We start from the raw sequence: 14,062 nt of genomic DNA on the forward strand, positions 1-14,062 counted from the left end.
TACAAATTAGAACCAATGAACAAATACAGAAAGGTCACCAGACACAAGATCTTAATTAAAAATCAATCAATTTCCTATAGATGAAAATGAACAACTGGAAAAATGAAATAAAAACTTTAGGATCGGGCTTCCCTGGTAGCACAGTGGTTGAGAGTCTGCCTGCCAATGCAGGGGACGTGGGTTCGTGCCCCGGTCCGGGAGGATCCCACATGCTGCGGAGCGGCTGGGCCCGTGAGCCATGGCCACTGGGCCTGCATATCTGGAGCCTGTGCTCTGCAATGGGAGAGGCCACAGCAGTGAGAGGCCACGTACTAAAAAAAAAAAAAAAAAAACCCAAAAACAAAACAAAACAAAACAAAACTTTAGGATCAAAAGAAGAAAATATTTAGAAATAAAAGAAGTTCAAGACTTGAACTTGCACTAAACAAACACTGTTGAGGGAAATTAAATAACAAATGGAGAAATATTCTCTGTTCACAAATTGGAAGACTCAATACAGTTAAGATAGCAACTCTCTTCAAATTAATCTACAGATTCAACCAACTGCTATAAAAGTTCTAGCTGGCTGTTTTGTGGAAATTTACCAGATGATCCTCAAATTCATATGGAAATGTAATGGAGCTAAAGGAGCCAAAAAGGATTTACCTTTCTGATTTCAAAAATACTCCAAAGCTATAATGATCAAAGCAGTGAGGTACTGACATGAGACTAGTCATATATATCAATGGAATAGAATTAAGAGTCCACAAATAAATCCTTACATTTTTGGTCAATTGATTCTGACAAAGGTTCCATGACAACTCAGTGGACAAAGAATAGTCTTTTTTTTTTTAAGAATTTTTTTGATGTGGACCATTTATAAAGTCTTTATTAAATTTGTTACAATATTGTTTCTGTTTTATGTATTGGTTTTTGTCTGTGAGGCATGTGGGAACTTATTGCCCTGACCAGGGATCAAACCCACACCCCCTGCATTGGAAGGCGAAGTCTTAACCACTGGACCACCAGGGAAGTCACAGAATAGCCTTTTTTTTTTTTTTTTTTTTTTAATAAATTATGTTGCAAAAACTGGATATCCACCCACAAAAGAGTGAAGTTAGACCCCACCTCACACCATATATAAAATTAACTCAAATTAGATCAAAGACCTAAATATAAGAGCTAAAATTATAACTCTTAGAAAAACCCATGTAAATCTTCACCATCTTGGATTAGACAATGATTTCTTATATATGACACTGAAAGCAAAAGTGACAATAGAAAAAAACAGGTACACTGAACTCTACCAAAATTAAAAACACTTATGCTTCAAAAGCACATCAATCAAGAAAGTGAAAAAATAACCTACAGAATGGGGAAAAATATTTGTAAACCATATAAAGGATATGGGCCTTATAACCAAATTATATAAAGAACTCTTATTACTCAACAAGACAAAAATATTTTAATGGTGAAAAAATTTGGACATATTTATTCAAAAAAGATATACAAAATGACTGATAACCACATGACAAAATGCCCAATATCATTAGTCATTAGTGAAATGCAAATTAAAACCAGAAAATAACATTTCACATATACTAATGTAGCAAGAATAAAAATGGCAGGTAATAAATATTGACAAGGATACAGAGAACCAGGTATACACACATGACCAGGAGAAATATAAAAACGGTACAGTCACTTTGGAAAACAGTTCAGTGACTCTTTAAATGTTAAACATGAATCTACCATAGTATCCAATAATTCTACTCAGGTATATATCCAAGAGAAATGAATATATATATTCACATAAATGCTTGCATACTTATCTTTTCAGCAGCATTAATCATAATAGTTGAAACTTAGAAAGAGCCAAAGCTTAGTATATTCACACAAGGACGTACAGGGATTAACAATAAATGTGCAGCAGGAATGATACTGGATGATAAAAATGTTATAAAAATTATTTATGAAGATAGTCCACAATTTTTAAATTACCAAAAAATATCATTGAATTGCACACCTGAAAAGGATATATGATATGAAAACATGCCTGTTTTTTAAAATAGCAAAATATGAAAATCAAAGAAAGACAAAAAATTTAAAAATTCACTGTTATTAGAGCCAAATTAACATAAATTAAAAGATATTAGAAAATAACTTCAAAAATGAAAACACTTCAAAATTTACAGGTTGCAGCTGAAGAATGCTTAGAAACAAGTCTGTTATGGAAATGATTAATACTATAAAAAGAGTTTTAATATAATCTAAGTGTACTTCCCTGGTGGTGCAGTGGTTAAGAATCTGCCTGCTAACACAGGGGACACAGGTTCAAGCCCTGGTCTGGGAAGATCCCACATTCTGTGGAGCAATCTGCCCAATCTGATAAGGATCAGAATGAACACTATAATAATCCTGAAGTTGTTCCATTAGTAATTTTAAGTCTTCTAACTTACATTGCAGCTGGCATGAGAAGTCACCTGGGCCATAATAAGAAGAACACTTAACTTCAAGGACTGTTCCTGGTTTAAACACATATTCTTTATAAGGCCATGGTGACTCAGGTCTCACAGATAAGGTGAAAGGGTTTTTTAAATCTAGGAAGTTAACAGCTGGGGACTTTAAAAGAAAAGTTACTTCCTTTTAGCTTATCTGAATGGTACTTTTTAGATTTAGGTCCTTCAAGAAGGGCAGATATGACTTTCTTAATATCTACTTTTTTTTTAGATTTTAAATTTAACACTGAATATTCACTTACAGATTTTGGACAACATTCTGGTTCTACTTCCCAATATTCTGCATATCCAGCTTGTAACATAAGAGAGACAACATCAATATTTTCTGAGGCTTCCATATTCTGAATATTTACAGTATATTTCTCATCTTTTTTTGCTATAACTTGAAGCAAAATTGCTTTGTTCAAGACAATTTTTAAAAAATAATCAACTGCTGGGGGCTTCCCTGGTGGCGCAGTGGTTGAGAGTCCGCCTGCCGATGCAGGGGACACGGGTTCGTGCCCTGGTCCGGGAAGATCACACATGCCGCGGAGCGGCTGGGCCTATGACCCACGGCCGCTGAGCCTGCGCGTCCAGAGCCTGTGCTCTGCAACGGGAGAAGCCACAACAATGAGAGGCCCGCGTACCGCCAAAAAAAATAATAATAATAATAATAATCAACTGCTGCCTTCACCCATAAATCTTCAACAGGAAATATATATGCAAGTGAAGAGCACATGGCTAAGACAGGCAACTCACAAAACTCTGGAAGCAAAATTTTTACATCAAAAAATGGTATGGAATCAGTATTTCCGTAATCCAAGAAATAAACATTAATTTTATAACCATTAATTTCAGTAATGACAGCTCTGAAAAAAATGTCTGTCCTTGCTGTATCTAGCACAACAAAATAATCCAGGTCCTGGATTTCTTAGAATCAGTTCATCATTTTCACACAAATCATAAAATTGGTTTATATTTTTCATTATATCTTAAAATTCATTCTGATGTTCATTAGTATGTACCTAGAAATTTGACGGGTTTAACACATACGCTACAAAAGCTATGTAGACAGCTTCTATCTCCATTTCTACAGTTTTAATAGGAAAATCTACTTTCAAAGTGTCTTTATTTAGAGAATCTATCGACCATTCAGTATTTGCAATAAAACTCTCAACTGCAAAGCCGTTTATATCTGAGGCACTAGTCTGCCTCAACATATTAGATATTTTTGAATCAGACACTGGACAAAGTACTTGTGTGCCTACGGTCTTTAGCAGACACTTAGAAGTAATTGTAGACTCTTGAGTTTCTAATGTTACATAATACAAATGCTCATCCTTACTGAACCAATCTAGTTGTGCATATACTATTTGTCCTAACAAGGCTTGTTTAAATATACTTAGTTGAAATTTTCTTGCATCTCTGGACTGTGTAAATATGTCAGAGAACATGGAAATGAAAATAATGGTACTAAAATAAAATCCTGTTTAAGTTTCTTTATGTGAATTGAGGGTATAGCCTCACTACTGCCATAATCCATAAGCCAAATTTTCACTTAATTATTGGCCAAAAGCTGCTGAAGAATTCCTCTATGCCACTGTCCATTTCTCCTTTTGGGAACACAAAGTACTCCAAAATTATCACATGTGGGACTACCTTCTTGACTGATAATATCATAATGCAAAGTCAAACACACTGTCAAGTTTTCTAACTCTGGAATCCATTTAATTAGTTGGCAATAAAATTTACTTGGGCTCATGGCAGATGATACTTTTACACTTTCAATACTGCCCACTGACAAAGATGGTTGTAAATTATCCAGAACATGTTGAATATCAAATAAAGTATCATTATTACTTAATGATAATTTAGGTCTTTTATGTTGTAATGAATCTGGCATTTGTTTGGGGGATTCTTTTACCATTTCCACAATAAGACAAAATGAATCTCCATCAATAAGTCTCCTTAACTGAAATTCAAGAACCTGGGATATAATTTTTGGCACTTCAAGAAGAATCATCTGAAGAGGCAAAATAGCTTGTACACAACCTTTCACTTGTAGTCCTACCAATGACTTGAAGTAATTCAAAGCCGTAGGAGACCATTTTTCCCCAGTTGGTAATATGTTGGCAAAAATGCCAAACATTACCCGTGGTGGTAGATCAAATAAGTTGCCACAGGCTGAAGCAACCTGCGTACTGTCAACTCTCAGTTCTTCTCCGTGATCTATGAGGAGCACAGTATACTGATCATTTATCTTTTCCACAACTCTTCTCTGCCATTCTCCTGATATTCTTTCTTCTACCAAACAAAATTCATCAATGTCCACATTATTTTTTACTTTTGGAATATGCTCTATTTCCCTCTGCAATACGTGGTAGTCAAACTCACATTCACTATTATTTCTGCCTTGAAATTTCACCAGAACATTGGGAAAACATTCTATATGTGATATTGTCAGATCCACATCTAAAAATGTTGGTAACAGAGATGAAAGCAAATAATAAGCACCTATTAGCTTCTGGACAGACAGCTGTCAAAATTAAATGAAGTTAGCCTTATATATATGTAAACACAAATCTTAAAAATAATTCTATGCCTGCATTTACCAAGATGAACATGTTGGTAAAAGTTATATACACTGGACAAGATGAAGAGAAACAAAATGCATTTAACTGTTCACTGCCTTCCACACTTTCAAAAAATTCCATTGAAACAACCAAAAGAACATAAAAAATAGGGAGAATATATATAATCACTGGAAAACAGAAAAAAGCAATATTTTTCAGAGACTAACAAATTTCTACTAGATATTGGACTGATATGTTATAATAAAAGGAAGCCAAATAAAAACTACTGGAAAACTCTTCCCCCTTCTGTAAGAAAACTACTTTCCCTCATTCAGACCTCTTCCAACAACCCATAATTCAAGGGGGTGAGTGCCAGAAGCAAGGGTGGATGGTGAACCAACAGGGGACACACTGTTCACTCCCCATTCTGTGTCAATTAGCAATATTTGGGACCCTATCAGCATCATTATACAACTCCAGGATTCTTCTCTGAGGGCAACTGGCTGAGTCCTGGACACCAGTAAGGAAAGACAGGCATGGAAAGACCCTGAGGCAGGTTAAGGACATCCAGGCCTTGTCACTGACACCAGTACCCACAAAAAGTGTGGAGAGAGGGGGAGAGGAAAAGAAATCTTTAGCACAGAGGCAAAGCTCTCTACTATAACTATTGCTCCAGCTAATTTTCTCTAGATTGCTGGGATTCTAAAAACTGTAATGCAAATATTCAAGAAGTATAAAATAGCCCCCAAATTCAGGTAAGAACCAATATCTATAGTGATAGGACACAGCCCAACTCCCTCTTGACTCTGAGTTAATAGTTGACCATTTCTTTCTATGAGGATGAGAGAGAGAAAGTACTAGAGCTAAACAAATGAGGGAACCACTTAAAAGAAACCAAGGAAATGCTCCCCTCAGGAATAAATGTATTGAAGGAAACAGCAAAAAAAAAAAAAAAAAATTGTTTTTCAAAAGTCTGATTCCTGTTTTTAAAAAGCCCAAAAGAGAATAATGCATTTTTATATGACTAAGTAGTCATTAAGATGCAACAACTGAAATTAGGAATAAGTACACACACATAAGATTCAAAACTGCAAAGGGGAAAGCCAACACAAAATAAAAATAAATAGACTACAAGAATATTTTGAGAGAATATCCAAAAACTCAGAAGAAAAGGATAAAAAGATGGAAGACAATCATGAGGGACAGGAATATAAAACCTTATCAAAGTATAAATGTTGTTATCTCAGAGATAAAATAACAGAACAGAAGCTGTTTCTAAGACTTAAGACCCAGTCCACCAAGTGAAACAGACCACTGGAATGCTAGAGAAAGAGGTACGATTTAGGGTTTTCTGGGTAATGAGTATCATTTTTATTTCCTCCTAGATAATTAATTTGGTGTGATAATCAGCATGGTTTGATCTATACAGATTCCAGACAATACTGACCTGACCCTGGAGACCTTAAGAATAAAAATCATTGAGCAATACACTAAAGACTCATATCAGAATAAGTCGCCATTATTTAAAGTCACAGGCCTCTACTCAATTCCCAGACTTTAGTCAGTTTGTAGACCTATAATACCTTACATGAAGAGAAGACCAAGTACTATTAAGAAAGAATACTGTGCTTGAATATACTTGAATATACCAAGAACATTCTTCCTGGCATTTACCCAAAGGGTCTTGTGACTATTCACCTGAGTAAATAGGAAAAAGAAAAAACTACATAAGTCTTTCAGGAACAATACACTCTTTACGTATAAAAAGCAAATGTAGCCAAAAGGGCTCCTTTATTAAATGAAAAGGGTATTTACCAAATAAGCCAAAGAAAGCCCAAAGGAATACGCATGGTCAGGTTACTCAAACTACCAGAAGCCTGCTCCTCCACACTGCTATCCCTCCCTCAAACAATATAAATGGCCTCATGGGGGAGTTTCACAGAGGAAAGTGGTAAAAACAAAAAAATCTGAGCCTGATTTGCACATGCTCTGGAAATCTGGAAGTTAGTGGCTTAACTTCCAGAAATAGACTGCTGAAGTACTGCATCCCAGGAAATATTCACAGCTGACAGGACTACCAATACATCTCTTTTGCCTGAAAAAGAAACTGCTTCAGTTAAGAACTTATGCATATTAGTAGGCAATAGTTAATAGTTTCTGCAGGATGATTAGTAATTCTGAAGGAGCAAGACTGGAGGATCTGTTAACAAAACAAGTCTGAAGAAGAGGCATGTGGATTAGCCTCTCAGAATTGGCACATAAAGAAAATCTGTAGATCTCATGTGATGCACACCAAAGGGCTCACTATGGCAAAGATTCTTAACCAGGTAGACAGAATAACCTGTTCTGTGAATGTCAATCAGCTTTCTTCACCTGCCTCTCCAATGCTTGCTCAATAGTATCATGAAGAACGTTCCCTGGGTCATGGATAAAGCTCCTATCCTTGTGTATCTGAAGATCAAACTATAACAACTCAGAGAAAATTAGGGGAAAAAAATAAACAGGAAATTTAAAACCAAACCAATTATTTTATACAAGGGACAATTATTTAAAAATATAACTTAAATAAAGACATTCTAGAACCAAACTCTATTCAATATTATATTCCTTAGAATATTAACATATTCACAGAAAGTACTAACTGTGTACACAAGAGTAGGACATCAGGAAACTTGAGTTTTACTTGAGACTCAATTAACAGTATGAAACTTGGGGAACTGTTTTTTCTTAGAATCAGATTCTAAATCTGTAAAATGAGAGGGTTGAATTAAATTAGGGTTTTTCTAACCTTTTTTTTTTTTTCAATAGGAGAAATCCTTCTTAGTCTAACATAAGGTGCAAAGAGTTAACAGAAAACATAAAACATCTAAAAATTAGATTCACAAGTGGTGTTCTAATAATTTCATAAATTTATACAATTTAATTACAAAGCCAGTAATGAGAATAATAAAACCATTCTGATGAACACAGTCTTATAGCAGCTCCATCATACAATCTGCCTTAATATTGTTTTTGATAACAGTATTGGGGAAAAAATCAGGCTCAGACAAATATAACAGTTCCACAATTACACATCATCAGATACAGATAAGTTCAAATAAAGATATATTAACAAATTAATCTGATGGCACTAATTAGTGCTCATCGCTGCTTTTAAGTTTAGTATATCGTATTTAAATGTTTTATTTCTTCTTAAAAAAGCATACTATTTTAAAAAGTTAAATTCAAAATTCACAAACTCATGAATTAAATTTACATCAAAAATCCACAGCATCACAGTTCCCCTAAGCTTTGCAAAAATACAATCCATAAACACTATTAAAATTGATATGGAAAGCCCTTCCTATACTAAAATTCCCTGATTCTACAGAACACATATTATAGATGATGTCACTTTTATTGTTTTAAGATTTTTTTTCTATGAATTCACATCTAATAAGTCTAGACCAGTGTGGGGGGAGAGGGGGGTGCCCAAGAGAAATATAGTTGAGCCATGTAAGTAATTTTAAATTTTTAATTTGTAAATTTTCTAAAAGGAATTTGGATTTCTTTCCTTATATTAAGAGCTCCTTATAATGCTTTACATTTTTTAAAAAGTTTCCAATACATTAACTGATCTTTTCAAAGATTTTCATTTTTCAGATCAAAAAAGTGAAGATAAAGGAAATTTAGAAGTCTGAATTTATGTTTTCTGATTCAGTCCAGTTCTCCATGTACATTACTCCCACTGTTTCACACTGCTCTTTCAACTAACCCATGTAACCATGGACAAGAAATAAAAGGTGAAAGATACAAATCCAAAACCAAAAACACAAACAAAAACAGGTAAAGCACCCTTACAGGATAGAATGAGCTTATTCTTCCTTTTTCAAAATTTAAGATAATTCTGGTCAAACTCTGACTACTATTGTGGCAAGGTTACCATGTTCCAAAAGACTGGCTCAAGTTAAGCATCTGTGCCTTGGTTTTCCTCCTCCTATCTTCTCCATACATTTTAAATGGTTTCTAGATTCAGGTCTTTGATATTCTATCCTGAATATCAATATTCAGGATATTGACGCAGGAGAAATAAAACAGCATAGAGAACTTTTTAAATTATGTATTTCAAAATCAGGGCTTCATTTTTTTTTTTTTTTTTAACATTCTTTATTGAAGTAGTTCCTTAACCAGGGACAATGCTGTCCCACAGGGAATATTTGGCAATGTCTGGAGATATATTTCCTTCTCATAACTGGGCCTGGGTCAGGGCAGGCGTTCCCACTGGCATATAATAGGTATATGCCAGAGACACAGCTAAATATCCTACAATGCACAGAAGAACCTCCCACAAAAAAACAATTATCCACACCAAAATGACAATAGTGCAGAGGTTGAGAAAATGCTTTACCAAAAGCAAAAACAAATCCCAAGCAGATAAAGAAGTTTTTAAAACCATCTAAGAGAATTAGTAGAAAATAATCTAACCTTACATTATAGATTTCTTCAAGAGACAAAACCTAGAGGCTACAAAAAATTAAAATTTTTAAAAATCACAGACAAAAAAAAATGAAGGTATAACAAAGTTGACATCAATTAAAAGTCAATATAATCTACCACATAAAAAAGATTTGCTCAGGCCAAATATCTTCAATCACCCTTGACTCCACTTCTTTGCATCCCACACCCAATCAATCAGGAAATCCTATTAGGTTCATCTTCACAGCATAGAAAAATTCTGACACTTTCTTCCATCTCTGCTGCTACAAGCCTGGCCCAAACTACCTTCCTGTCATCTGTAATACTGCTTTCCTAACTTGTCTTCCTGCTTCTATCCTTAATCCCACCCTACCCCCACTCATGACTAGTCTCAACATTGTAACCAGAATGATTTTTTTTTAAATATAAGACCACAACATGCACTACTGGGCTCGAGAAATTCAGTAGCTCCTAAAAACTAAAACCATCACAATGGCTTATTAAGTCCTCTCCATATGAGATCTAACCGCTATCACCACCACCAGGACCTCCCACGTTTTCTCTTACCTCATTCCTATCACACTCATCACACTGCAGCTACAGTGTCTTGCCATTCCTTGAACTTCTTGCCTCTGGGTTCTGAGCCTCTTGTTCCTAAAGCACAGCTTGCTCCCTCACCTGCTTCAAGTTTTCGATCAGAAATGTTTCCTTCCAGGTGAAGCATTCCCTGACCACTATTTAAAACAGCAAGCTTCCTCTAATTTAGTTGTGTCTAGCCACCCACTAACCCCTCTTTCTCTAGCACCAAAAAAAGTTCCATTAAACCAGTGGTTCTCAAATATTTGGCCTCAGGACCCTTTTATACACCTAAAAGTTAACAAGGACCCTGTTATGGACTGAGGTTGTGTGTCCCCTTCTCCCCAAATTCTTATGTTGAAACTCTATCTCCCAATGTGAGGGGATAAGATGATGTCATGAGGATTGAGCCTTCGTGAATGTAATTAGTGTCCTTCACTAATTAGTGATTAGTGATAAGAGTCACAAGAACTTGCTTCTCTCTGCTCTCTGTTGTATGAGCATACAATGAAAACACAGGCATCTATAAACTAGGAAGCAGGCTCTCACCAGACATCAGGTCTGCTAGCTCCTTGATGCTGGACTTCCCAGCCTGCAGAACTGTGAGAAATAGATTTCTCTTACTCATACGCCATTCAGTTTAAGGTATTTTGTTACAGCAGTCCCAGCTAGGACATAAACCAAAGAGCATTTATCTGGCTTCTGTCAACATTCACATTAGAAATAACAGAAAATTTTAAAATATTTAGGAACTCACTTTCAAATAACAATAAACCCATTAAATGTTAATATTTTCATGAAAGATTATTTTTCAGAACCAAAAATATTTAACGAGTAATATGGCTTTACAATTTTTGAAAATCTCAATGTCTGCTTAATAGAAAGTAGCTGTATTCTCATAGCTGCTTCTGCATTCAGTATGTTGCAATGGGTTGTTCTGGGTAAACATTGTGAATAAAAGCTGGCCACACACAGATAATGTACTGGGTTGGCCAAAAAGTTTGTTCGCATTTTCATCTTACAGGAAAACCCAAACAAACTTTTTGGCCAACTCAAAGAAGGGAAGAACACTTTAATAGCTTTTTTATATAACTGAGGATAGTCTTTTTTTGATTTTCACAAAAACTATATTAGTGGTCATTTCTTAAAAATTATTTACAACATGGAATATTAAACCATATAAAGTTTTTGTACTGTTATCTTAAAATCCCTTAGTCTATCAGGCATTTTGAATGGAATTTTTAAACATGAATGATTTTAAAAGATACTACATTGATTCATTTGAAAATACTGGTTCAGTTATACAGAACTCCCATCTACTGACATAGCACATTACCCAACATCTTAAATCAAATTAATATCACCACCAACCTCATTAAAAAACTCAAATACTGGGAAGTTTCCACCTTTCCAATTTGGGCTTTAAAGCTGGAATTTTATCATTGACAAACGCCATCAGCTGTTTTCCTTAAAGTGTCAAGCTCACTTTACTCATATTCAAGAAAATGTCTGCAAAATACCCAAATTTGAATGACCAGTTTGTTCCTGAAGTAAAAATGGAACCATACGACTGTACTCCACACAATGGAAACGAATCAGCAATAAAAGGGAACAAAGTATTGACACACACCAGGACACAGATGGATCTCAAAAGTAATTATTCTGAGTGAAAGCAAGCTAAGGGAATATACACTGTATTCCATTTATGTAAAATTTCTAGAAAATGCAAACTAATCTATAGTGAGGGGGGCAGAAGAAACTCTTGGGGGTGATGGATATATTTATTATCTCTATTATAATAGTTTCATGGGCATATACATTTGTCCAATGTCAAATTGTACACTTCACGTGCAGTTTGTTGTACCTCACTTATACGTCAGTAAAGCTGAACACAACCTAAAATTTATTAGTGATGGAAGAGTAAAATAAATTTTACTCACACACACAACCTAAAGTTTATTAATGGTGGAAGAGTAAAATAAATTACGGAGCATCTCTTATTCTTTTGGTTACTACTGAAAAGCGGTAAATTACATCTATTTTTATTGGCTCTGATGAACAGGTCTTAGGAATCCTGTTAAGTTAGTTGTGGGGCGCCTCAGAGTAAAGTACAGAAAATAAAAATGATATGCTACATATGTACAGGAATATGTGTCTCTGCAAACAGATGAAGGGATGAAGGATAAATCAGGAGTTGGAATTGGCAAAACGCGAGGCGGGGGTTGAACTTTACCTTCTGTTTAGCTGCTATACTGCAAAGGGCTGGCACGTTTTTCCCGAAATTCTAAAACGTAGAAAGTTATTCTTGAATGTGTATTAAAGTGTTACAACAATCGAGTGACTCAGCAAAACTCAGTTTCTTCAGAAGAGCACCTCCACACTCTGACTTGATGCCTTTTGACCTCCACAGTAAATGAGCCCGGGCAACACTATCAGCCATCACTGAGCCGACCCTAGGCGATACACCCTCTCTGAAAAATGGCATTTTTCAGGTCAACGATACCCAGCACCCACGGGGAGCCAAGTAACGAACGCCGATATGAGGCAGGGAGGTCGCGGAGCTGACGGGATCCCACCACAGACCGAGGGCTGACGGCCGGCCCCGCTCCTGAGGCCAAAGCCACGACGGTTCAAGGAACAAAGGGGCAGAGGGGCTGCAGAACAGACACCATCGAAAACAATACTGCCTACAGCAAGCTGACCATTAAAAGGTAGAGCATGGACTTACAGAGAGCCCCCAGCGCAGGTCAGGCGGTTCTGTCCGCGGCACTCGGAAGACAGCCACGGCTCAAGATGGCGGCATATTTGAAGCCTCTTCTCGGCCCTCTTCGCCGCGGGGCGCATGCGCAGGGCGTGAAGGCCGCGGGCGCAGCGGGAGGCTCACAGCTGCGCGCAGTTCGTCCAGCCCGAAGACTGCGGCTGCCTGGGTCCCGGGCAGTGCAATGCCCAATCTGAGCTTCTAGCTCCAGGTGGGCACCCTCACAGCCTCGTCTCTCAGGGCCCGACTAAGGCCTGGTTTAGAGCCTTGTGGAAGGTCTCTGGGCGGGGCTGGGGGGTGGTGGTGTAAAGGCTGTAGATTGCCGCGTGGATGTGGCACGGGGCGGGGCGGTCACCCCACTTTTCTGGTTGTGCGAAGACTGCAGAGCGCGCAGACAGACCTCTGCAGTGGCTGCTCAAGGAAGAAGCCCAGGAGCCCCCAGTGAATTCACGGACTGGTGAAAGTAACGGCCATTTATTGAGCACCTGTGAATTAGGTATTTATGTATGTTATTGAGTTTAGTTCTATTTCTCTATTTTGTAGAAACTGGAATTGGATCTATGAAATAGTAGTCATTTATGATGTTAACTTCCTGATCCCAAAGGGTGTTTGGGGGTTATGTAGGAAAAAGCCTTGCTTGTAGGAAATAGATACTGAAGTACTGGGAGTGATTGGGTATGATGTCAGCAGTTTACTTTCAAATTTGGGGGTTTGGGGGGGGAGGGGTATGTTCTTTCTACTCTTGTATCTTTCCTGTATGTTTGAAGTTATTTCAAAAGAAAAAGAAAAATTAATTTAAAAAATTACACTAACCTCCTAAAAAGAGCTGTGCTACAATCACTTTCTGTATTCGGTAGCAATTTATATTACAAAGTAATTAACAGTTCCTTGAAAACAAGAACAGCCACGAAGTCATCTAGGTGTGGGTGTTTTGGGGAAGACAAAAATCTGTGACTCCCATATAAATTCTTTCATGCCCACAGGTCTAGTGACGTTTTCTATTCCTCGAATGAATTTTGTCATCTTATTTTCTCTATAATTGTATCCATTTGCCCTAGGTTTTCAACTTTATTAATGTATGGTTTTAATAATACAAGCATATTATTTTAAAATCTGTGCCTGACCATTTCCTCCTTTATTCTGTACTTTGTTAATTTATGTCTTCTCAATTTTTTCTTGACAAATCTTATTAATTTTTTCGATTGGTTTTTCTTGTTCTAATT

General features: G+C 36.5%; 1 protein-coding gene across 1 annotated transcript; it reads right to left on the reverse strand.

Moving 5' to 3' along the window:
* Window positions 1–2,121: 2,121 nt before the first annotated feature.
* Window positions 2,122–5,101, reverse strand: TDRD15 (tudor domain containing 15). Its single transcript, XM_067006930.1, is given in 6 exon segments — window positions 2,122–2,605; window positions 2,607–2,938; window positions 3,160–3,354; window positions 3,356–3,903; window positions 3,906–5,001; window positions 5,090–5,101. Coding segments are annotated over 6 exon segments (2,667 nt in total).
* Window positions 5,102–14,062: the final 8,961 nt, after the last annotated feature.

The sequence above is a fragment of the Kogia breviceps genome, chromosome 11 (assembly GCF_026419965.1).
Source record: "Kogia breviceps isolate mKogBre1 chromosome 11, mKogBre1 haplotype 1, whole genome shotgun sequence".
In the NCBI taxonomy this organism is placed as follows: domain Eukaryota; kingdom Metazoa; phylum Chordata; class Mammalia; order Artiodactyla; family Physeteridae; genus Kogia; species Kogia breviceps.